This window comes from Vigna umbellata, chromosome 2 (assembly GCF_029865625.1).
Source record: "Vigna umbellata cultivar VRB3 chromosome 2, Vumbellata_1.0, whole genome shotgun sequence".
Taxonomy (NCBI): Eukaryota; Viridiplantae; Streptophyta; class Magnoliopsida; order Fabales; family Fabaceae; genus Vigna; species Vigna umbellata.
The window spans coordinates 33,810,812-33,836,534 of record NC_142166.1 but is presented as its reverse complement, the minus strand read 5'-3'; the positions used below and the strand labels follow the sequence as shown (position 1 = coordinate 33,836,534).

General features: G+C 34.8%; 1 protein-coding gene across 2 annotated transcripts; it reads left to right on the top strand.

The window, feature by feature from the left end:
- Window positions 1–21,294: 21,294 nt before the first annotated feature.
- On the top strand, window positions 21,295–24,656 carry LOC124827135 (bZIP transcription factor 18-like). 2 transcript variants are annotated; one of them, XR_015784268.1, is made up of 5 exons: window positions 21,295–21,864; window positions 21,970–22,102; window positions 23,374–23,458; window positions 23,669–24,123; window positions 24,441–24,656. XR_015784268.1 is itself a non-coding variant. In XM_047300131.2 (4 exons), exons 1-4 carry the CDS (start codon window positions 21,572–21,574, stop codon window positions 24,022–24,024), a joined length of 867 nt encoding a protein of 288 aa, XP_047156087.2. In that variant the 5' UTR covers window positions 21,295–21,571; the 3' UTR covers window positions 24,025–24,656. The 2 variants fall into 2 exon arrangements, 1 of the variants encoding a protein (XP_047156087.2); XM_047300131.2 differs by having other exon boundaries at window positions 23,669–24,656.
- The last annotated feature ends 1,067 nt before the right edge of the window (window positions 24,657–25,723 follow it).

The following is a 25,723-nucleotide window of genomic DNA, read 5'->3' as shown; positions in this document are numbered from 1 at the left end:
TCTCTTAAGGGGTTTCACTAATCTTTAATGATATTACAATGAGTATAAACCACTCGTGGTATACAAGTATTATCAATCACTTCTAGTTTCCAAGTATTATATCTCACTTTTGTTTCTCACTAGTACTTGACTAGACTGTTTAGTTCACCTGAACTAAACAAAAGAAGTGTTTTAATTCATTCATGAATCTACAAACACAATCAAAGTGTTGTAGTTTACAAGTACAGATTCAACAAACTCTCAAAGAGAGGATATTTTTAATACGATGAAATCTGGTAACTTGAAATGATTTGTACAAAGAAAACTTAGACGATGTAAGCTTTTGAAAGAGAATAACAACATAAGTATTCAATGATCAAAGTTTTTCTTCCTTTTCTTCAGCAAGTCCTCCTTATATAGCCATCTTTGAGAAAGATTCTTTACTCAAAAAAAGTTGAACTCCTTGAGAGTAAGTGGCTTTTTGTATGAAGATTTGTATTATTTTCATCTTGGAAAGAGTAACATTGCTTTAGTAGTGAGAGCTTATACGACTATGACAGGACAAAGCTTTAAGGAAACATTATAGGAACATCTTTCTATCTCTCAATGTCTTTCTGATCTATATGAAGGGCTTTTGAATAAAGCTTGGTATTGTCATTATATGCATAAATAAAGAGAACAAAAGCAAACAAACAAAGAAGTACAATACATTCATGCATTTAATGCTCTTAAGTTTAGAGAGCATTTAGACATAATTTGTAATGCAAGCGTTTATCATGAGTTTGTGCTTTTAAAGTAGCATTTCATTTGATAAAATATTCAGCTTTTACTTAGAGGTTTTCATTTGTAAAACGTTGTTTGTTGAACAATGTCTTTTAGGCAGTAAAGATTGGAAAATTCTATATTCATGAAAACAGTATGAATGCTTATTTCATTCAACCTTTTTTCTTTTCACTACAATAAAAGTACGTATTAGCGAAGGCTTATTACCGACGGTCTTCATGCCTTCGATAATGTATTGGTAAAATTGAATACCAAGGGGTTTTTGCCCTATGGTAATGCCTAGGATGTTTTAAGTTCAAAATTTGAGTATTTGTTGCTCAAATTTCCCAAAAGCAGAACTCTCTCCCTTATTCGTCAAACTCACTCTTGACTTAGGGTTGCAACTTTGGTGGCAGTCAGCCGGTTCGACGCTGCGGTTTGACAGTGCGAGTTTGGTGGTATGGACGCTGATGGAGGTTCATTGCTGGGTGGCGCTCTTCCATTCCCTACTCTATGTTTGAAGCGGTTCGTTGGTTTGAAGCTTGAGGTTGTCGCCCTAAGGCAGTTTGAAGCGGTTGTTGTTGTGGACGCTGGCGGCGGTTCGTGTTTTGGTCCTTGTGAGTGTTGCGACAGTGGTGGGGGTTGTTGGGGGTTGGCGTGTCGAGGGCGTTGCAGTGAAGTGGTGTTGGTTTGGTGACTTGGTTTGGGATTGGGTCGTGGATGTTGTTGTCGCAGATGTCAAGGCGGAGAAGGAGGCGGATGGAGGATATCTGCTGCGAAATCTCACCAAAGAAGTCATTGTGGGAAAGATAGAGGAGTTCAAGCGGCTTTTGTTGAGGTCGAGGAAGCGGAGGTACACTAGTGGGGAGAGAGAATCAATCGGACCACGAAGGTTGAGGGAAGGGAGGAAGAGGCCCACCACTTTGCCGTTTAGGTTCCCTTCTCATTTGTCTCCCTTTATGGAATCATTCGAAGCTTTGAATGATTTGTTTCGCTCGTATTTTTTTTGTTTGGATCTTTCTGTTATTTGAATCTTAGGGTTCCTCTCCTTATGATTATTATCCTTGATTGGATGCTTTTTTATGCTTATGATCATTTGTAAAGCTCAAATTTTTATATGATCTATGTACTTGTGACTGATTTACTTAAGTAGGTTACAACAACCGGAGACAGTTCGCCTTTGTGGATTGCGACGTTCTTTGTTCCCTTTGGATGATAGATTTTGGATTTTTCATGGATGTTTTTTTATTATAAGATGGTGTGGGATTCGTTCTCGTGTTTTTCTCTGTTATTTGATATTTTGATTTTGTTTGGTACTTTTTTTCTTCTCTTTTTAATTCTTGGATGACATTTGGTTGGAGTTTTCTGTATTCCACTGCTTTGAGGAATTTTATGCAACCTCGTTGTAGCTAAATGTTTCAAGGTCATATGTTCCCTGTCTATACAATTTTAACCCATTCTGATGAAAGGTAATTTATTCTGCTTCTATGATGGAAGTTTAGTTGCTTTCTGATGACATTACCACTCTTGTGTCACTGGATAAATACTTTCTTGCAAAGTATTCTTGAATTTGTTATTCCTTAAGAAGATTTGTGTGTTACGGTAGGCCTAATATGTTGTATGTTATGTTAATTTAGGGTTTTTAGTTTTGTAGTTTTAATTGAGCTTTGTGCATTTGTTGATTCTTTGGGTTATGCTCTTAGTTTTAACGCTTACTTTTTCATGGGTTAATTGGTTTAAGTTTATCTTGTCCAGGTTATGCTACTGATTCTCTGTTCCACCCTAAAGAAAACAACCTTATTCAAGAAATTCCTACAACTGTTGCGGCTGTTAAAAACCCTTCTTCTAAAATTATATATGATGAACACAACCATGAGCGCTTTGCTCCTGGTGATGGTTTTGTCCATGCCATGGTTCCCATTACGATATTTCTGGTTAGGAAGGGACCGACACTATACAATCTAGAGGTACCATGAACCTTATACCCTTAATGTTAGCCTTTTGTTGAAAATTTAATGCTTTCACTAAGAAAACACTCATTGCGTTGCACAACACTAGGTGATTTCTCCTAAAAGTGTAAGCAGTGTTGTTCTTGATGCATCAGAGGCATGCAAGCTACTGAGTGCTGTTGCAATTGCTTTGTCAAATTGTTCAAGGTAACTATTGTTCCTTGTTTTTTAATGTTTAATTAGTTGAGAAATTTACAATAACTTGTGTGCATGGGAACATCTATTTTGCATTTGCATTTTATGTCTGACTACTATCAGTTACTAAAGTGCTACTTGTTAGGATATTTGGGTTTATGTAGTCTCTTTTATCTGAAATAAATTACACTTGCGCCCTCAGTATTTATCTGAAATAAAGTTTCCCACGCTCTTCCTGGCTCCAATCCTCTTCACTTGAAAACAAAATGGACATCTCAAAGTTCAGTAAATTGACTATGCTTGGTGTGTTTAATTTGAAAAGAAGGGTGAGATTTTAGACGGAGTGAGAAGGAAAACGTGGCATGATTGGAGAGAGTGAGTGATTGAAGAAGGAAAACGTGGCATGATTTGGTATATATGTCTTTAACTTCTCTCTGTTCAAAGTTTTAGATTGATAAAAATAAAACAAAAATTATGATAGATAAGGGAAACAAAACTCGTGTATATATATATATATATATTAAGTCTTAAGGTTTTATTAAAAACTGTATTAGGTCTCTTTTCACTACTGAAAATGATTAACTAATTTTTTATTCCAAAATCATGTGTTTGGAGTAAAGTTGTTTGGCATTTTATTTGATGAACTTAAAGTTTCATAATCTTTAACAGGTTCTGCTACTAATAAAGTATTATATATTACATTATGTTCTTATAATTATTTTGGTATTAATAAATGTATAATAAACGATAAAAAAAATTGAAGCTATAATTTTGGTATTAATTAAAATGTTGAAGGATTTGGAAACACTTTTACTTTCTCTTTTTATATAAGTGAGTTTTTTGGTGCAGATGTTGCAATTTGGCTGCAAAGAAGGGATGAAACACTTGTTCTGTAAAAGGATGGGAAGGATTTAACAAATCTTCAACTACTTTCCAAAATGTCACAGGTTTTTCAGAGCCCAAATCAGATGGGTCTTTTTGAAGAGAATCATATATCACTGTACTTTCCCTATAACAATGGAAATGAGGCAATGTAATTAGCTTTGTCTTTGGAGAAGTTGGTGCCTAAGAAACTTCGAAATGTGCATAGTGTAATGCCTTTTGAGCTGTTTTCTTATTTAGAAGTAGAATTTAAATGTTTTTCCTATGTATTGAAGTGTAAGAAGTTGTAGTGTTGTAGTGTTGTGGCAACAAGTATCTTATGTAAAACACTACAAGTAGTAGTGTTGTGGCAGCAAGTATCTTATGTAAAACACTACAAATATATTATGCAATATCATTTGATATCTCGTTTTCAATTGTCCTTCTCCCGTAAAAATATCAGTGGTTAGTTTGATTTGATATCATGAAAAATTTCATAATCTAAACTAGTGGAAGGAAACTAGGGCCATTGTGCTTCGGTAATAACAGAAGGCTTTTGGCCTTCGGTAATTACCGAAGGCTTTTGCCCTTCGGTAATTACCGAAGACCTTTGACCTTCGGTAATTACCGAAGGGTAAAGGCCGTTGGTAATGGTTAACGACAAATGATTTATCGACGGTCAATTGGCCCTCGTTAATCCATCAGTAATAGGTATTATCGACGACTTTTTTGCTGTTTCCAACGGAGGTAGGCCGTCGGTAATGCCCTTTGTTGTGGTAGTGTTTTTATAAACAGTTGTATTGACAACAATGATCGTGGAACAACTTTTTTATGGAGCTCTTCTTGAAGATCAATACCCTATGTGTAGGAATCATTAGAATCGAGTAATTATGGTTGCTATCACGGGTTTGATGTAGAGAAAATTGTGTTGAAGTAAAAGGCATGACACATTTTGTTCTAATGAAAAAGGGAAAACCTTTTACAATGCTCTATTTTACAACAATACCTCACATATTACAAACGGTAAGAGATAAAAAGAGTGAAAGAAGAAAATCCTAGGTATCATATAAGTTGTAATGCATAAAAGTTGGTGTAGGTATTTATATGAACCAATCATAGATTGAAAAATTGAACAAAATGTAGTTTGTCTAGCAAGCTATACGAACCAAAAATACTTAGTGTATGTTAACAGTTTATCAATCACAATACACCACCATAGATCTTGTAATTATCATTGTGTTCCACTTATTAGATCATGTGTGTGCCTGCTATTCATAAGTGTTCTAAAGATCTTGCGATATTTAATTCAAGTGATTCCACTTAACACTCATTCAGCTGATTTCATTAAGTGTATATTGCAAGTCATACATCACTAGAAAAGGATGTGAAAATCATTAAAACCTTGTTTAAAAGCTAAAATTCATATATCACATTGAATTTTAACATACTAAAAGGAACAATAAAATTGATTTAAAAATTAAGTTTAATGCTAGCAAAACTAATATAAATACATTTATAGTATATTTAAAGACAAATGCTTTGTTAGCTTTTAGTTCTTGTTTTGATCTTATTAAAGTTACAAGTTTTAATAATTTAAAGTTTGAGTAAAGAATGAATTTAGTGAATATGAAACAAAATTTATAATATTAAGAATTCTGATTTTTTTTATTGCTAAACTTTTGAAATGAAAAGAATAATGTTTTAATTCATTTTATCACAAATATAATTATTTAAAGAGTTAAATTTGTTTTTTAGTTCCTAAATTTTAACGCAAAATTAAAATTGGTTATTCTTTTAAGATACAATTTAATTTTCAAACTTTTAGAAAGAATGGATATAGTCATTTTTTGAAAATCAAATTGAATTAAATTTTAGATAGAAACTAATTCTAATTTCTAAAAACATATTTAACATTTATTTGAAATATTTTTCGAAGTTATATATATACATCATTCATGTTGTTTTTTATTAATATTAGTTTAGTTTTTATATAATAAAAGTAGGAAGAATATTTAAAAATAAAAATATCTATATAGAATATAATATATTAATTATAAGATAAAATTATTACGTGACAATTATTTTATGATAGTCTAAATACTTTGTATTATTAATAAATTTATATTATTTTTCAAAATAATATTATTTTAAGACATAAAAGTAAAATGTATTTTTCTAAATTTAAAAGTAACTAAAAATCATAAAGGGATAAAAATTAAAAACTAAAAAATAGTATAGAAAATAATTAATAATTTAATATAGAATAAATGAGTTAATATTTTAAACATAACTTATTCTTTAATAATAAATATATTAAAAATATAAAATTATTTTAAAAAATAATATATATATATATATATATATATATATATATATATATATATATATATATTAATAATACAAATTGTTTATAATGCAATATTGTCTCTTTAAAAATTTATTTTATTATTTTATTTATTTGATTTGATTTTAAACTGATTTACCATAAAAATAATAATATATTTCAATTCTATTATTTAATATTTAATAAATTATTAAACTATTATTTTCTCAAATTTAAATTTTTATATAATTTTTAAAATGCTAATCATGTATAAATTTCGAAACTTTTATACACATATAAAAACAAAATAAATATAAGCAAAAAAAAAATATTAAATAACTAAAAGGCTAATTCTTGAAACAGTTAACAAAATAATATAGATAATAAGAGAAATTTATTAGTATTTTGTTTAGATCATGTGAAGGTTTAAAAAGCAATATATGAACGTTGGTTGGAGAGGTATATATAATGAATGATGTGAGAGTTTGTGAAATTGTGTTTCCGTGTAAATAGCAAGCACAACACAATACGCCATTCATTTAAGAAAGTGTTTGATATTTGTAGAGCATACTTTTCTCGGAGCACTATGGGATAAAGGCGAAAGTTCCATGGGCCAAACAAAGCTCACAGCAAAATGGTATGGATTAGGCTATTGCAAAAGTAGGCAACACATGTCTGCAATATATACAAACTACAAACTACTCTGTCGTGTTTTAATGGGAATAATTAAATAAATAAGCACCAAATGAAGAGGTGATGTGGTTCAAATTTCAACAATGTGGAAGGTTGCCACCACCAGTTACATCCATTTGACTTTCTCATACACAAGTTCCATCAGTGTCATCAATATATTCTCCATGCTACTTCTCTAAATTCATACTCTCTCACACATTTGTGTCACGCCAAAGTTTGGTCTGCATATTTATTGTGTTGCTCAAGTAATTGACCATTTGACAGGATACGATATGAAATTAATATTTGGGATTGAAATCAGATGTCCCTTTTACTGCATCATGATGGATCAAGGTTGTGAGACCATGCAAGACTTTTGCTTTGTGTACTCCCACAATTTCTAAGTGCATCCCTGCAAGTTTTAAAATAGATCAAGGTATGAAAAAATAGTTGTGTTTTACTTGTTTTAGTTTTAACGGGTGCAGAATAGTGTTCTGAATTTTGAATTTTGGATCATAGGCTTCCAGAATATACGTTTTGGAATGTGATTTGTTAAAGAATTTGTATTCTATATTGTTGTTCTGGAAAGTGTCCTTTTAAATTTCAGAAATCATATCACATAGTGTAGTTTGTAAGAATAAATTGTATTGAGGATTGTTGAATTTGGAAAGCTTTTTGTAACTATAGAAAACACGTTCCTGAATTGTTATACAATCACTAGTGCAGAATTGGCTTTTAACGTCTCCTCATAGACGTCCGTCCACAAAAGCCCCAACGTATATAATTGACCGGTGGCATATTCGTAAATAAGTGAAACTCGAGACGTCCGTCCTTGGTCGAGCTGTACATTTATAATATTATAGATGTCCGTGGGAGGGGGACGGACGTCTACTAGGCTCCCCATGTCAGCCCTTAAACGTCCGTCCTGGGGTGAGACGGACGTTTATAATATTATGAACGTCCGTCTAGGGGGACGGACGTCTAGTAGGTTGAACAAGTGAATGTTTCAGTCCCCATGGCCAGCCCTTAGAACGTCCGTCCTGGGGCGAGACGGACGTTTATAATATTATGAACGTCCGTCTGGGGGGACGGACGTCTAGTAGGCTGAAGAAGTGAACGTTTCAGTCCCCATGGTCAGCCCTTAGAACGTCCGTCCTGGGGCGAGATGGACGTTTATAATATTATGAACGTCCGTCTGGGGGGGACGAACGTCTAGTAGGCTGAAGAATTGAACATTTCAGTCCCCATGGTCAGCCCTTAGAACGTCCGTCCTGGGGCGAGACGGACGTTTATAATATTATGAACGTCCGTCTGTGAGGGACGGACGTCTAGTAGGCTGAACAAGTGAACGTTTCAGTCCCCATGGCCAGCCCTTAGAACGTCCGTCCTGGGGCGAGACGGACGTTTATAATATTATGAACGTCTGTCTGGGGGGGACGGACGTCTAGTAGGCTGAAGAAGTGAACGTTTCAGTCCCCATGGTCAGCCCTTAGAACGTCCGTCCTGGGGCGAGACGGACGTTTATAATATTATGAACGTCCGTCTAGGGGGGACGGACGTCTAGTAGGCTGAAGAAGTGAACGTTTCAGTCCCCATGGTCAGCCCTTAGAACGTCCGTCTAGGGGGGACAGACGTCTAGTAGGCTGAACAAGTGAACGTTTCAGTCCCCATGGTCAGCCCTTAGAACGTCCGTCCTGGGGCGAGACGGACGTTTATAATATTATGGACGTCCGTGTGAGGGGGACGGACGTCTACTAGGCTGAACACTGAACGTTTCAACTCCCCATGTCAGCCACTTGAACGTCCGTCCTGGGAGGGCGCGGACGTTTATAGTATTATAGACGTCCGTGGGAGGGGGGCGGACGTTCACTAGGCTGAACATTGAACGTTTCAACTCCCCATGTGTCAGCCACTTGAACGTCCGTCCTGGGAGGGCGCGGACGTTTATATTATTATAGACGTCCGTGGGAGGGGGGCGGACGTTCACTAGGCTGAACACTGAACGTTTCAACTCCCCATGTGTCAGCCACTTGAACGTCCGTCCTGGGAGGGCGCGGACGTTTATATTATTATAGACGTCCGTGGGAGGGGGGCGGACGTTCACTAGGCTGAACACTGAACGTTTCAACTCCCCATGTGTCAACCACTTGAACGTCCGTCCTGGGAGGGCGCGGACGTTTATAATATTATAGACGTCCGTGGGTGGGGGGCGGACGTTCACTAGGCTGAACACTGAACGTTTCAACTCCCCATGTCAGCCACTTGAACGTCCGTCCTGGGAGGGCGCGGACGTCTATAACAGTATTAATATTGTAAACGCGAACCCGCGAGCAGTTACGCTCGTCTTCCCCCCGCGAACGCTGTCTGCTCCGTTGATTTTCTAGGTGCGTTTTCTCTTTTTTGGACCGTTTAAATTAACTTTCAATCCGATTACGTTGCTCTATGATGAAATACATTTGATTTGAACCGATTAAAAATCGTTTTCGGTATGTTTTTTTGCAGTCTCTTGCGTGTTCTTGGGCGGATTCTTTGACTGTTTTTGGGCTACGTTTTATGTCGTTCCCTCCTCGATTTCCCTCCCTTTGACTGTTTTTGGGCTAAATTCTTAGGCCGTTCCGGCAGTGCACAAACGGACGTCCAACCCCTCAGCCCCTACCAATAACAATACAGCCAAGTAGACGTCAAGGGTCGAGGCGCCGGACGTCTATATGGACGTCTATATAGACGTCCGGCCTGACACAACGGACGTCTATATAAACGTCCGGTCTGAAATAGCGGACGTTTATATAGACGTCCGGCCTGACACAACGGACGTTTATATAAACGTCCGGCCTGGCACAACGGACGTCTACATAGACGTCACTCGCATAGACGTCCGTTGGAGGTCGGACGTCAAAAGGCCCACAGAACGGATGTCTATAGCCCGTTCTGCACTAGTGAATTGTCTTAAAATGAGGAATTCAGAAACTTTCGGGAACAACATTCCATACACATTTTCACTTTCGCACATAACCCTAACTAGGCTATAAAACTAGGAGAATGGGACAAGCAGATATCTAAACTCTAGCTAGATACAAAATAAGAAAATTAGGATTAGACTAGCTAAAGAAAAACAAGAAAACACTTAAAAAAACAATAAGAAAATACAGACAAATCATTAATACCCGGCCAACCAAGCTAAACACTTAGGACTCTAGAAAAAAAAAAACCTAAGTCAAAACACCAAGAAACTATGCTAAAAGTGTCTAAGAGAGTTTAAGCTAAATACGTTGTTCGAATAACCGGTATCGAGTTTGTGCAACAGAGTTAAAACAGATTCGATTGTTAAGAGCGAAAAAACGTGTTCGGTCAATAAAATGGTTCCTTTAATTTTCTTGTAAAACTTTTAACGAACAATTGATGTGCTAAAAGTTTAGAGAGTGTAGAGAAGAGAAAAATCACACAAATGATTTTTATTGTGGTTCGAATCAAAAGATTCTACGTCCAGCCGTTAATCACTATGAATAATGATTAACCTTTTCACTAAAATATTGTTTCATAGATTACAATAATATGGAATAAAGAGTAAGAACAGAAAACACATTCCTTCAACAAACGAATGGAAGAACCTTCCTTCGACAAACAAACCGGAAGAAAACTACTATGCCAACTTGAAGAGAACCACTCTAACCTTAGACACACTAAGCGCGAGCTTCTCCTATTCACAAGACTTGACAAGAGCAACATTATCACTTGAGAACTTTCTCAGACAAACTATATTCTCAAACGACAAATTATTCTCTAAAGGATTTTGACAAAAATATATATAGCCTACTGGTCTGAAACTGAAAAGACATATTACAACTGTTAGTGATAATCGATTATTGTAAGTGATAATCAATTATCTGCGAAACTTGGAACAGTTAGCATATTAACTCTTCAAACGGTCGACTTCAGTTCTTCACCTCCTTCTACCATTCGACTCGAGCCTTCACCACCATCTGTCGTCCGACTCGATTCCTTACAGCTTTCCACCGTTCGACCTCATTCTTCATAGCTTTCCATCATTCGGCTCGACTACTTACAACTTTCCATCATTCAGCCTGATTCCTCACAGTTTTCCACTGTTCGGCCTGATTCCTCACAACTTTCCACCGTTTGGTCTGATTCCTCACAGCTTTCCACCGTTCGGCTTGATTTTTCACAATTTTCCATCGTTTTGACTCTTAACATTTTATTCTATAGGAATGCTTTTAAACTTAATACAACAAGGGTCTTCATATTCTTCACTTTGTAACATCATCAAAATCATTATCTTCAAGACACCAATGCTCCTCATTGGTAACAATCTCCCCCTTTTTTATGATGATAAAAAATTCTTGGTTTAAAAGCATCTTTTGAAAATCTACACACATTTTAAGCTAACAAACATAGAACAAATTAGTAGTAACTGCACTAGAAGTGTTTCTCCCCCTTTTTTATCATAAGCAAAAAGTAAGGGAAAGTTCCCCCTCAAGTGGTGCTCCCCCTTGAAAAAAGAGAATAAATTCACTACAAGACTTAATGAAAATTCAAATTTTGCATAAAAAAATGAAATAAAACAGTACGTGAGGAAAATAAAGCAAACATAGAAGCTCAAATCCTAATACAAATAGAACTCTAAAAAGGAGGGGATGAAGGATAATATGGGGGTTGAAGATTAAAGTGCCCCTCAATATTGCCTAGTCTAGTATCAAGGTCTTGAAACCGTTCAGTGACATAATCATAGTGAGTTTGTTGCATTTCAATAATCTCATCAAACCTTGCTTGATGAGCCAAACTCATGTCTTCCATCTTCTTTGATAGATTGGCAAAAAAATGCTTCCATGGAGAGAGAAGAGGATGAAGGCATGATATATGGTCCAGCTTCAGATGGAGCAACAACTCCTACTAGTTCTGCCATATGGGCATCCATGTCATCATCGTCGTTATCCTGATGGTCGTCATCCTTGTGAACAAGCACTCGTCCACGAGCAACAAATCCCATTTTCTTAAAGGTTGTCTCTCCAATTTCAGTGCCAATTAATTGGATGGCTTGGGTATGTTTACCATCTACACTCACTCCTTTGTATTCAAGAATCCTAGAGATGAGGAGAGCGTATGGAAGATGGTATGAAGAGTATTTTTGAGCTTTTAGCAGAGTATCTTGGATAAGTGTAGGTCAATCAATATGAATGTGATTTAAAATCCCATACAAGAGTAGAAGATCTTGCTCAGAACATTGAGCATGATTAGTAGCACGAGGACACAAGATCCATACAATCAAGTAGTGGATCATTCATTCTTCTACCTTGAATCTTCCAACCAATAGTTACGACGGTCGGTTTGTTGTTGGGGGTTCCTCAGAAACGATTGATATGTGAGAAGACAATTGAAGTCCGGAACTCCCAAATGAACTTTCACAACATCATCCCATATTGTGAGCTTGGCGACATCGGCCATATATAATCATCAAGGATGATTCAGACACCTTTCACCTTTGTTGTCACAACGTCATCACGATACTTGAGATTGTGGTAGAACACTCTAATCAAGTCGGGATATATGCATCCCTTTTGTTCAACCATATGGGTGATACTTTGAGTGCGAAACAACTCAAGGAATTGAAAGCCATAGTATTGGTAGAAATCCAACTTGATAAATTTGACACCTAGTATGCGACGTTCTTGTCAAAAGTGTGCAAATTCTGCTTGTTTCTCTGGATAGCTTGGTACCTAGCACACACACAAACACTCTACATAATGTCTGGTCTACTTGCAGTAAGATATAACAATGATCATATCATACCTCTAAATATTTTTTGATTTACTTCTTCTCCAGATTCATCCTTATCTAAGTAACAAGAAGTTGCCATAGGGGTGTTGGCTTCTTTACACGTATCCATTCCAAATTTTTTAAGTACTTCTCTACAATATTTGGTTTGGGAAACAAAGGTTCCCCCTTCCATTTGTTTTATTTGTAGTCCTAAGAAAAAATTTAATTCACCCATCATAGACATCTCAAACTCACCTTGCATTATATTTGCAAATCACTCACATAATGAATCATTAGTAAATCCAAAAATTATATCATCAACATATACTTGAACAAGCAAAATATGTTTTTCTACTTTTTTTAATAAATAAGGTTGAATCAACCTTTCCTCTAGAAAAATCATTTTCAATAAAGAAGGTACTAAGTTTTTCATACCAAGACTTAGGTGTCTGTTTAAGGCCATACAAAGCTTTTTTTAGTTTATAAACATGATTAGGAAATCTAAAATCCTCAATCTAGGAGGTTGACTAACATATACCTCTTCTTTTATAAAACCATTCAAAAATGCACTTTTTACATCCATTTGATAAAGTTTAAATTTCATCAATGATGAATAAGCAAGTAAAAGTATAATTGCTTCTAACTTGGCTGCCAGAGCATAAGTCTCGTCATAGTCTATACCTTCCTCTTGGCAGTATCCCTTTGCAACTAGCCTTGATTTGTTCTTTGTGATGTTTTCATCTTCATCTAGCTTGTTTCTGAATATCCACTTAGTTCCAATGACTTGATAATCCTCTTTTCTAGGAGTGAGTTCCCAAACGTCATTCCTTTCAAATTGATTTAGGTCTTCTTGCATTGCAATGCATCGTTTAGCATCTTGAAGAGATTCTTTTATATTTTTAGGTTCTATTTGAGACACAAAAGCAACAGTTAGACAAAAAATATTTATGTTGTGTCTAGTAGTTACCTGTTTTGATATATCTCCAATGATGTTGTCCAAGGAGAGACCACGAGGTTGTTGGTAGATTTTAGGATCAACTTCTTGTTTTTGAGTTTCCCTATGATTGTTTTCATTTAAGTATATCTCTTCAAGAGCTTCCCTTAAATAATCCTCACCACCTGCAATAGGTTTGTTTGACTCAAGAGGGTTCACCTCAAGGTCCACAATTTCATCAAAAACAACATGCATTAACTCCTCAATTATCAAAGTCCTTCTATTGAATACTCTATATGCTTTTCTAGTTAATGAATATCCTAAGAAAATTGCTTCATGAGATTTCGCATCAAATTTTCCTAGGTTATCTTTGCCATTATTCAACACAAAGCATTTACATCCAAATATTCTTAAATGTGACACATTTGGTTTTCCTCCTTTAAACAATTCATAAGGAGTTAACTTAAGAATAGGCCTTATAAGCATCCTATTCAGCACATAACCAGCAGTACTAACTGCATCAGCCCAAAAGTATTTAGGTACATTAGACATTTAAAAAAAGTTCTAGTTAGTTCTTCTAAAGACCTATTTTTCCTTTCAACAACCCCATTTTGTTGGGAAGTTCTAGGAGCAGAAAAATTATGAGTTATTCCATACTCATCACAAAACTTTTCAAAAAATTCATTTTGAAATTCACCACCGTGATCACTTCTCAAAGTTTTGATTTTCAAATCCTTTTCATTTTGAATGTGTTTGGAAAATGTTTTGAATGCTTTAAAAGCAACACTTTTCAAACTCAAAAAGAATGTCCAAGTAAATCTAGTATAATCATCAACAATCACAAGAGCATAGTAATTTCCACCAAAACTCTTAATTCAAGATGGACCAAACAAATTCATATGCAAAAGTTCTAAAGGTTTTGATGTAGAGATTATGCTTTTGGATGAAAAAAAAGATTTTGTTTGTTTTCCTTTTTGACAGACAAAACATAATTTATCTTTTTCAAATTTTAACTTAGGCAAACCAATCACAAGATCCTTAGAAATCAATTTATTTAGATGTTGCATATGAATGTGTGCAGCTCTTTTATGCCATAGCCAAGGATTTTCCCCTTTTGCAACTAAACATGTTATGCTATGACTAGATGCACTTTCAATGTCAATCAAGTAATTGTTGTTATGCCTAACACCTTGCAAAGCAATATCTGAAGAATTCTTAAAATAAACAGTGCATTTATCACTTTCAAATGTTACCTTAAGACTTTTGTCACATAATTGACTTATGCTCACGAGGTTGTGTTTGAGACCTTCAATATACAACACGTCTTTTATGGTCAAGGTGTTTCCTCCTCCAATGTCTCTAGTTCCAATAATTCTTCCTTTGTTGTTTTCCCCATATGTAACAAATCCTCGCTTCTTCTTCTCAAAAGACATGAACCTCTTTTTGTCACCAGTCATGTGTCTTGAACAACCACTATCAAGATACCACAATGACTTCTTTGACTTAGTAGATCCCTACCAAACAAATTAAGCAAGAGTTTTAGGTCCCCAATCTTAATATGAGTCCCTAGGGTTAGTACAAGCAAACAAGCATCCTTTTACATTCTTCACCCATGCATATTTTCCATTTAGTACTCCAAAATGTTTAATGTTGAATTTGTTTGATGTATGACCATGCTTCATGCAATAAAAGCAACAAACACTAGGCATTTTATTTTCACAAAAGTGCCTTTTTCAACCCAAACTCTACGAGTTCTTTTAGCTTTAGTTTTCTTATGTTGATGCATGTTTTTGTTTTCAAAGTTGCTCCTTTTAAAGCTAGTTTGGTCATGCGAGTTAGACTTGGTTGCTTTAGCAAGTTTTCAAGTATATCAATATCAAACATGTGACTCTTACAGGACACACATTCTATTTTCACAAAAGTGCCTTTTTCAACCCAAACTCTACGAGTTCTTTTAGCTTTAGTTTTCTTATGTTGATGCATGTTTTTGTTTTCAAAGCTGCTCCTTTCAAAGCTAGTTTGGTCATGTGAGTTAGACTTGGTTGCTTTAGCAAGTAAGTTTTCAAGTATATCAATATCAAATATGTGACTCTTATAGGACACACATTCAACAGGATTTTCATTTACTTTAGACTCAGACACTTTAGTTTCAAGATTGAAAATCCTATTTCTTAGAATGACTTCTTCATCTAATGCATTTTCATATTTCAATTTTAATTCATTAAATTCTTTCTTTAATTTCTTGTGAGCAGCATCAAGTTTTTCATATTCATTCATCAATTCAAAGAAAGCTTTTTGCAAATCTAATTCACTAGACTCAAAGCTAGAATCACTTACTTGAGTTCCAGCATCATCAGAGTCAGCCATTAAACAGAGATTTTCTTCCTTGTCTGATTCACTTGAGCTTGAAAAACTAGAATCATTTTCTTCTCATGCTATATAAGCCTTTTTCTTCTTGGGAAATTTCCTTTCTTTCTTTTCTTCGCCTTTCTTATTATTTGGACAATCAGTTTTTACATGTCCTCTTTCTCCACATCCATAACACCTTATGCTTGATTGAGATCCTTGATTTTCCTTCCTTTCTTCTCGATATTTATCCTTTCCTTTTGCTCTCATGAACTTAGCAAACTTCTTTATCATGAGGCTCATATTTTCCTCATCATCAGTGTCATCATCATCATTCCTTCTTGAACTCTTTCCTTTAGAAATTTCATATTTGAAGGCAAGAGTATTTTTCCTTCCTTGATCCTCTTCCGCAGTCAACCTGTTCAATTCAAGTTCGTGCTCACGAAGCTTTCCAAAGAGAATTGTCATCGACATTTGGGTGAGATTTTGTGACACTGAGATTGTTGTCACCTTTGGTTGCCAAGACATGTCCAATGATTTCAAAATTTTTAGATTTAATTCGTCAACATCAAAGGTCTTACCCAACCCTATTAGATGGTTCACTATGTGAGTGAAGCGCTTATGAACATTAGAAATTTATTCTCCAGGCTGCATCCTGAACATCTCATATTCTTGAATGAGTGTGTTCTTCCTTGCGCGTTTTACCTCATCATTACCTTCATGTGTAACGCTGGGGACTTCCCACATCTCCTACGCTGTCTTACACACAAAAATTCTATAGAATTCATCAAGCACCACGGTAGAAGATATAATGTTACTAGCCTTAATTGGGCTCTTCTATTTTCCTCATTAGTTTGGTTAAAACACTTAACTATACTTCATTTAATATTTAATGGAACCCTCTAAAGTAACGTAGAGGAGAACTAAGTGTAGCCCTAACAAGTGAACCAATATAAAATTGTTTGTGCATCATAGTCTTTTTAGTAAACGACTGGCTCTTGATGAAGGAAATTTTTCTAGGTCCTCAAGTTAGTTTTAAGCTTTTGGCTAGCGTTTACATCTTCAACAAGTTACTACTTAAGTATCTTTGGATAAAGTTAAGTTAGTTTTGTAAACGATCTCTATGGAATAACGTTTATAGATGAAGTGTGAATAACTCATAAGTGTTGCGTACATCATGCTTAGTTCTTCATCCGCGAAAAAGATCTAGAAAACATTATTCAACTCTCCTCTCCTTCTGGTGTTTTCTCACAGCTTTAATTGGTATCAAAGCCTATCTCGATTAGCCAGTTCTTAACAGAACTCGAGGCAACAGTTCAAAGGCTTGTGAATCAAAGTCAAAGAATCTCTAAGGAGCATGATGTACAAGAGACAAGACAAAGCAGTAAAAGGAGCAACCCTCTCACCTCCAACTTTTGAAGGTTGGGTTAAGGTTGTCAAAGAAGCAGACTCGACATCTCTAATAGAAGAAACTCTTCTCTCACTCCATCTCAATAAAGAAGATGCTTATAAAAGGATCAATCATCCTTAAAAGGGCTAAAAGTATGAATAAGCACTACTACAACCAGTTGATGAAACAGGTCATTTGTTCAACCAGCAAGCTCTCTAGACATAAGAAGCACACATAAGAGTACATGCTCACAAGTACAGGTAGGGACTTGGGTAAGTCCATGGAGAATATTAATGGAAGAGCATAAAACTCATAGAAAAAGCTTCTAGCACTCATCCAGGAGAGATGGAAAACAATAAGAAAGGTGACTTTAGGAGGAGGTCAAAGAAAGTAAGTGTCAGACTACCAGAACTCCTCACAATAGAATCAAATAGGGAAGTCATCTCAACAAATTAAACAAGAAGATTGGAGCTAAGGAGAAATAGGTACGAGCTTTAATCCTTCTCTCAGTATTGGACAACCTGGGATAACAGTACAATTGCCTAAGAACATATCAAATGTGATAAAAATGAGTTTATGACATGTTAGCAACCAAGTAGTTTCTCTAGATAAGGTTGATAACTGATAACGGTTGAAAAACCTTTATTTTTATACTTAATTTTGATATTAAAAACACCCTCTCTGACTTAGAAACTTGCTTTAACTCATGTTTTTTGCTTTAGTTTTGCGAATAAGGGAGTTGAAGGTGAATTTAATGGTTTTGTGCTAGATTCCCTTGACTTTGTAGGCTATTGGAATGATTTGAAAGAAGAGTTAAAGTACCGAATGGTTGGAATGCAGAAAAGTCAACCAGAGTGCGGAAAAGTCAACCAAAATGCAAAAACGTCAACCAGTCAATCAGAGTGTAGAAAAGTCAACTAGAGTGCAGAAAAGTCAACCAGAGTGCAGAAAAATTTGTGTTGAGCGCCAAAGTTGCGCTGAGCGCCAGTTTTGAGTGTCGCAGCTACCGCTGCGCCATTTTGCGCTGAGCGTCGACGACGTGGGCTTGGACCTGTTTTCTGTTACTTTTATGGGCTTGGACCTGTTTTCTGTTATTTTTATGTTTTATTTAAGGACTTGCACGTCCTAGGGATTGTATCTTTTGATGGCTTAAGCACAGAAACACACTTTACACCCCTTGTGGGTAGATTTGGAGATGGTGATGGCTCTAAATCAAACCAATTTAAACGCAATAAATTCCAAATCAAACCAATTTGTATAATTTAATTTGAATTTTTGTTGCAATTTATTATACAATTTTATATTGATAAATGTAAATTACTAGAAACGCCAATTTAACAATAGTTCTAATCACTTTTGTCAATGTTCAATGTTAAAAAAATTTGTCATATTAGTTTATTTTGACAACAATTTTATTCAAAAATTGTCTCATGAGAATTTTATTTGAAAATTGATGTCATATATGCCGACATTTTTTTTAACAAAATTGTTATATGTCATTATAAGTTATAGAGATTTATATGTTGCTAATGACTAATGCAAATTAGACAACGTTGTGTTAAAATAATTTTCATATAAATATTTTGTTTATTTATATATTACTGAAATACTTATTTCTTTAATGTTATTTTTCTTAGTTAAACAATGTGCATATATTCAAGAACTAGTCACGTATAAAAACATATATCAATTAGTAAAAAATATAATCAAATCAATTATACCAAAAGAAGATCTAAGCAACTACTTCAAATAAAGAAATTTTTAAAAATAAAAACCATAGGAGAAAACTAAAATTAAAAAACAAAGTTTAGAAACTATTCTTATATAATTTATCCTAATTGTGTTATAGAAAGTGATAAAATAAGTTTCATGTTGAGCTAACATAATCAACAAATAATAATTTGAAATTAGATAATATAATTAATTAATTTCAACCTTTTTAAATAATGGTTCCTTCAATAATTGAATTTATTGTATTACATAGTAAATATATTTATGCTCTCCAATATATATTGTATTGTGACCGAACGATCATTCACTCAGCACCGTTCTGTCACCATTATGATCAACCAGGGCAAACGGTTCTATTAATGTTGGGTCATAATTGGGTCAACGCTTATTTTATTATTGGGCCAAAAGTCCAGTAGACAGTTAAAATAACCAAACATATTTGATTAGAGATATTGATAAAGTCGTTGATGAATAACTAACCGAATCTCCAGGTAAAACCCTTTCGTCAACCAAAAGGCTGAAGATAAAGACCAAGAGGTAAATCGCTCTCGTCAACAAGGAAATTTTGATGGCGATGAACGAATCACAGGTATTCAGCTTCTCCAATTTTCGGCCAGTCGGCCTCACAGGTGCTCGGCCAGTTAACCTCACAGGTATTCGACCATTCGGTCTCAGGTATTTGGCCATTCGGCCCCTTCTGCTCAGCATTCTACGACCTCAGTTGAAGAAAACCGTTCGGTCATTTACAAGCAACGACTAAAAGCAACCTCCCTAAAACTCACAAGTCCTATAGTTAATCATGACTAAAGTCGAACGCTTAACTAGGACTTAGGGGGCATATGTATTGTACCTAGTAGAGACCAAACGATCATCCACTCAGCACTGTTCGGTCACCACTATGACCAATCAAGGCAAACGGCTCTATTAATGCTGGGCCATAATTAGGCCAGCGCTTATTTTATTATTGGGCCAAAAGTCCAGTAGACGGTTAAAATAACCAAAGATATTTGATTAGAGATATTGATAAAGCCGTTGATGAATAACTAACCGAATCTTCAAGTAAGTTTGTTATTATTTGGTCTATGAAACACTTTTAAATACAATGACAGGGCCAAAAGCCAGGTAGGTTCAACTGAGACTCCACTACGTTCTACTTACGTCCGATTAGGACTTAAATACTAAACCGTGTTAAACAGTTCATTAAACCGCTCCTAACATGAGCGACGAAGTGCCTTTTGCAGATACCTCCCCCTCCTGGTCAAGAAGACAACGGTGCGATCCAGACTGACAACGAGCGGTTCAAACGATCCAAACTTTCAGAAACAAGAAAGACACGTCTGAAAGGTTAGTCTCTCGGTCCTACACAAATCCCTACTGAAACACATAGTAAATATATTTATGCTCTCAAATATATATTTATGAGCTGAATACAAAACCTTATTTATAAATATATTTTTAATTTTTAATTTTTACATCAAGTTAGAATTCGTTTTAATTGTAAATTTTAATATAATTTATTTCTAAAGAAAATTAATATAATCATTTTAATTTAATTATGTTAAATTTTGTTGATTTGTTAAACGCTTTCTAAATAAATGTCAAATAGTATAAATAATTTAAATATATAAAACAATTTAAAAAGAAAACTAATCTAATTGACTATATTAATTATTTTAAAATTTAAAGACTATTAAAATTTTAAAGAGAGAAAAATTTTAATTTTATATTAAAATTCAGAAATTAAAAACATATTTAACTAACTAAAATATTTAATTTAAAGATAAAAACAATCAAATAGTATATAGTTGATAAAACTAATAATTTTGAGATATAACTTTACATTTAATATTCCCTTTAAAATGTTATATATCTAAACTATATTTTAATAAAACATGGTTATTAGATTATTAACGTTGGAGCATAAATTGTAATTAATGTTAATTATCACTCAACTATTTCTTTAAAATAAATGGGACTTATTCTGCAATGAGCATAATCATATAACAGTTGATTAGTGGATATCTGCATGATTACTTACCTAGTAACAAATACTTTATCTACATGATTTAACCTTCGAAAACTACACGATGTTTCGAAATTTGTATTTAAGACTTTAGAAACTACTTGCATTATTTAAATATCCAACTTTGTACGATCACAAATGAAATTTAATTCTTTTATTCAACTTGTTCAAGAAATCATCTGTTGCTTAATCATTTCCTCTTTCTCAAATGTGAACCCATTGATCAACCTAACAACATAATTTACCCACTCGAGCCACCGAATATAGATAGAAAATTAAGGAGAGATTAAAAATAAAAATGTCAAATAATTATAGATAAAAACTTATTTAATTAATTTATTTATTTATCGCGGGCATAGTTAATGGGAGGTATGAGGAAGAAACGCCAACAGCGGGACATGAAAAAATAGCTGAAATAAACAGATGAAAAGAAGATCATGATGAGGGCATTTTCTGATTCATTACAGTTAAGAAGAAAAAAAAGCCTAAACGACGACGTTTGGAATCCCCTCCGTAGGCAGAGACCGCGTTAGTGAGAGCCCAAAGGGGAGGGAAACGGACCAGTGACCGGTTAATACCCATCGGATCCGAACATACCGACAACCCGGTCACTATCACCCCTCCCCCCGAAACGATGTCGTTCCCTCACCACCGTCGAACCCAATCGGAGATGCATTTCCGGATCACCGACGACTTCGACCTCGAGGTCGATCTCTCTCCCCCGCATTTCCAAGATCCCACCCCGCCCAACCAATCCGGACCCAAACCCGAATCTCCGCCGCACGAGACCGCCTGCTCGGGTCACCGGAGGAGTAATTCCGCGGACACCTCTTCCTCCTCGCTGCTCGAAGGCATTGAGGCCAAGAAGGCCTTGTCCCCCGATAAGCTCGCCGAACTCTGGACCGTTGATCCCAAACGTGCCAAGAGGTTCCTTTCTCTCTTTCACATTGTGATATCGTTGCGATTTCAATTCCTGGTTTCAATTGTCACTTTCTTGCGTTGTGACTGAAGGGGATGGGGCATGTGATGCAGGATTCTCGCTAACCGTCAATCCGCGGCGCGCTCCAAAGAGAGGAAAGCTTGTTACGTGTCGGAGCTTGAAAGGAAATTTCAATCCCTTCAAACGGAAGCAACCACTCTCTCTGCTCAATTAAGTCTTTTCCAGGTTCCTCTACTTCAATTTTAAATCTGCATTGCTTCATTCATAAGTAACCACGTTGAGTAAATCCTCTTACCTGGATTATCTCCAATTTAGGGTGTGTTTGTTTGGGGATATAGCTCAGTTAAAACACTTACTCGATACAGTTCAATTCATATTTGCTATGGTTAAGTTTAAAATTTCGTTTTGGAATGCACTGTATGGTCACATCATCGTATTCATCAACATGACTTGACATTACCTGAATTTTCTTTTTGGAACCTTATTGAAAAAACAATACACTTATCGAGCATATAAAATAAACTTTTAAGTATGCGTATGGAAAACATCTACTGAGAGATGTCAGAACCTTAAATGAATCTCAGTGTATCGAAAAATTAGTCCTTCGTTTCCAGTTGGAAATACCTAGATTCAGCTAAAAGGTACAGTTGACCAAAGATAAAAAATCTTATTTTGATAAGCTCAACCATGAAGCTTACTGAAATAAGTTAAAAGGAAACTATGATACTCTTAACTATTTTCATAAGCTCAGATAAGATTTCCCTAAGTTCTTCAAAGCAATACATGTTCTTTTTGGTTGTCCTTGTGTTTTACAGCCAGAACTTATTGTATTTTAAGATATGAATGTGGTTATGCGTAGAAGTAACTCTTACGTATTTTCATGAGAAGTGTTTTTATACACAGGCATTCGTATATCGCACAGTCAACAAGTAATGCTTTAAATATTAGACTCCCTTACTTTAAAGTCGGGGAGGGAGAATCAATGCATATGATTACTGATAACTGTGTCATAAGAAATGCTAGTGGCGCTCTCTCCCCATGCACCCCAGTGAAATTCATGCGGGATCAATGAAATGTTGAAAAGTGTGCATTTAGCATTCTTCTTGTGTTATTTATTATTCCAGTATCCCACATTTAGTTGCATCCATGACACATAACTCACATTCGCATCTACACAGTAGTCAGCTAGTCACACCCAGTTCTATCCCTTCGTGCGGTAATTCATTGTCTCTGTGACATGATGATCAGGTGATATGATAGGATTCCTTTCCTGTTGGATTTGCTTTATTTGCTCTGTTAAATTTTGAGTAGGCTGCTTTCTCAATGTCAGGCACGAATAGTAACTTACCCCATGTTTGGTGATTTTGTCTTCGTTTATTAATTTGCTTTTGTTTCCTTTATTGAACGTTGTTTCAAATTCATTAAACTCAATACATTTTAGGGTGGCTTCATGTTATGCTACCTGAGACTAGTTCTTTCTTAAACATCTTTTTCAGAGAGATACAACTGGTCTGAGTTCTGAAAATACGGAGTTGAAGCTTAGGTTACAAGCCATGGAACAACAAGCTAAGTTGTGTGATGGTACGTTTCTTCCATAGGAAAGCTGTCCTGTTTCCACTTGCTACTCGCTAGTTACACGTTTATATTTGAAATGTGTTACATATATCTTGGTTATCTTTGATATACCACTATTAGTGTTTCTGTTATGTTAAACGTTCAGCTAATGTATTGTTATTTATAAATAATATTCACGACTTCAACCCCTGCCTCCAAAAATTGTAAAATGCACAGCTCTAAATGAAGCACTGAAGAAAGAAGTCGGTAGGCTGCGGATTGCAACAGGAGAGATAGCTATGCCCGCTGATAACTATGGCTTGGGAATGCATCAGCTTACATATTCTCAAGGACCGTTCTTCTCACATCATTCACAACAAGGGCAGACTGCATTTCAGGCCACGCAAATGCCGCAGATGCATTCACTCTCATCTAATGTGGCTACTTCCAATGAGCCTCTGTTTGATCTAGACATTCCCTATGATATGTCCGAAATGTTGTCGAATGAATCTATCGGGCAGTTTCAGGGGCTGGACATAGGCAACGGGGTTTCTCAGGTTCTGATGCCAGATTATTCCTCCAATTTCTGTTAATAAAAATCAGCAATGCCTTTTGGTTCAAAATTGACTGACCAACATGTCACCAGCCTTTTTATTGGAGTGGTCATAGACTGGCTTGAGTGGGATCTAAAGGTATTAATTTATTTTCCTTTTAATTTTTAATTTTTTATTTATTATGTGTTTGGGTTAGTTTATCTTCAAAAATAATCACCCTAGAATGAAAAACGTAATTGTTTTCTAAAGTAAGTTAAAACAATAAATATCAGTGTTGCCTCCCCATTCCAATTAGGCTCAATTTATAGAGATCAAAATTCTGACCTTTTGTTTTCAAGTTATATGGTTCATTTTAGTCTCTTTTTTTTACATTAATTTGTTTATGGGAAAATTTGTATTTACTTGCACCTTCCTGACAACAAACTTCTGTGTGTACACGTTTTTGCGCATAGCAGAGAGTGGGTGTTTGTGAGAGTTTTCATTTTCTACCATGTTGCAGAAAGAACCATTTGTCATAAATTTTAATTGGGACTATTCATACATACGGACATGGTATGCCTTGGATGGACCATCTTGTTTATATTTTTGTGGAAACATAAGTTAGACATGTTTTGTTGGTTTACTCTACTGCCAATTTTAAAGAAGCTATTTGAATGAGCGCCTTAAGTGTCCACATAATTTTTGGTTTGGTATTGTGTTAGGCACGAAATAAATGGCAAGCACTGTTTTTTATTATCAAGGTGATGGTCCCTTTTATCTTTTATCTTCTCTGTTGTCTTCCTTCGTTTTTTCATTAAATTTTCCCCTTCTCAGACATTTTATGTGGCACGTTTGGTTATAACTGCAGAAAGAGTTGTATACAGTTAAAATCATTAACATTCTCAAAATTGGACTGATAATAGAATGGAGGGAAATACTGATTGGTTCATTACTTTGATCTGAGTTGAACTATTGGCAGTTAAAAATAAATATCCTAAAAGTTGCATAACATTAAGTGATGAAATGCGATAAAATGTCTGGTAAAGTTTTAAATTAATTTAAAATTGTCAGATTCTATATTTTGTATACCAAAAAAGAAGTAAAAAATAAGTGGTTGAATAGTTTTCATCAGATTCAAAATCAACCTTTTTTTACGGTTAAGTACATGGAACATCTTATTAGTTCATCAATTTTTCTGGTATAATAATTGGCTGACCCGATTCAATATTCAATATATATATATATATATATATATATATATATATATATATATATATATATATATATATATATATATATATATATATATATGGAAAAAAAACTATCAAATGTTATTTTAGGCATTTTGGAACAGGGTCCCTCTAAGCTCCTTTTATAAAAGAAATTAGAAAGAAAAAAAAGTTGAAATTAACTTTTGTATCCATTAAAATTAACTTATGTACAACTATTTCCATATATAAATATTTTGAATTTTTTTTTTATTTTTAACTTGTGTATAAGTTAATTTTAGTTCATGAAAAAAAATCATTTTTCATTTTATTTTTCAAATGGGAACTCGAATCAGATGGTCTTTGTCACATACTTTATTAAAAGAACTGAATGGATAAATAAAACCAAATAGTTTTTTAAAACATATATTGAACTAAATGCTCTTTTTACATAATGTTATTCTTTATTTTAGGATAATGGTTAATTGGCGCTGAGATATTCTCAATTTAGTCATTAAAATAATCTGATCGAACTAACATGTGTTGAGTCC

Coding starts and splice junctions, on each gene's coding strand:
- LOC124827135 (XM_047300131.2), top strand. CDS start 21,572: ATGTCGTTCCCTCACCACCGTCGAACCCAATCGGAGATGCATTTCCGG. Junction 21,865..21,969: donor GATCCCAAACGTGCCAAGAG/GTTCCTTTCTCT, acceptor CATGTGATGCAG/GATTCTCGCTAACCGTCAAT. Junction 22,103..23,373: donor CTCAATTAAGTCTTTTCCAG/GTTCCTCTACTT, acceptor CATCTTTTTCAG/AGAGATACAACTGGTCTGAG.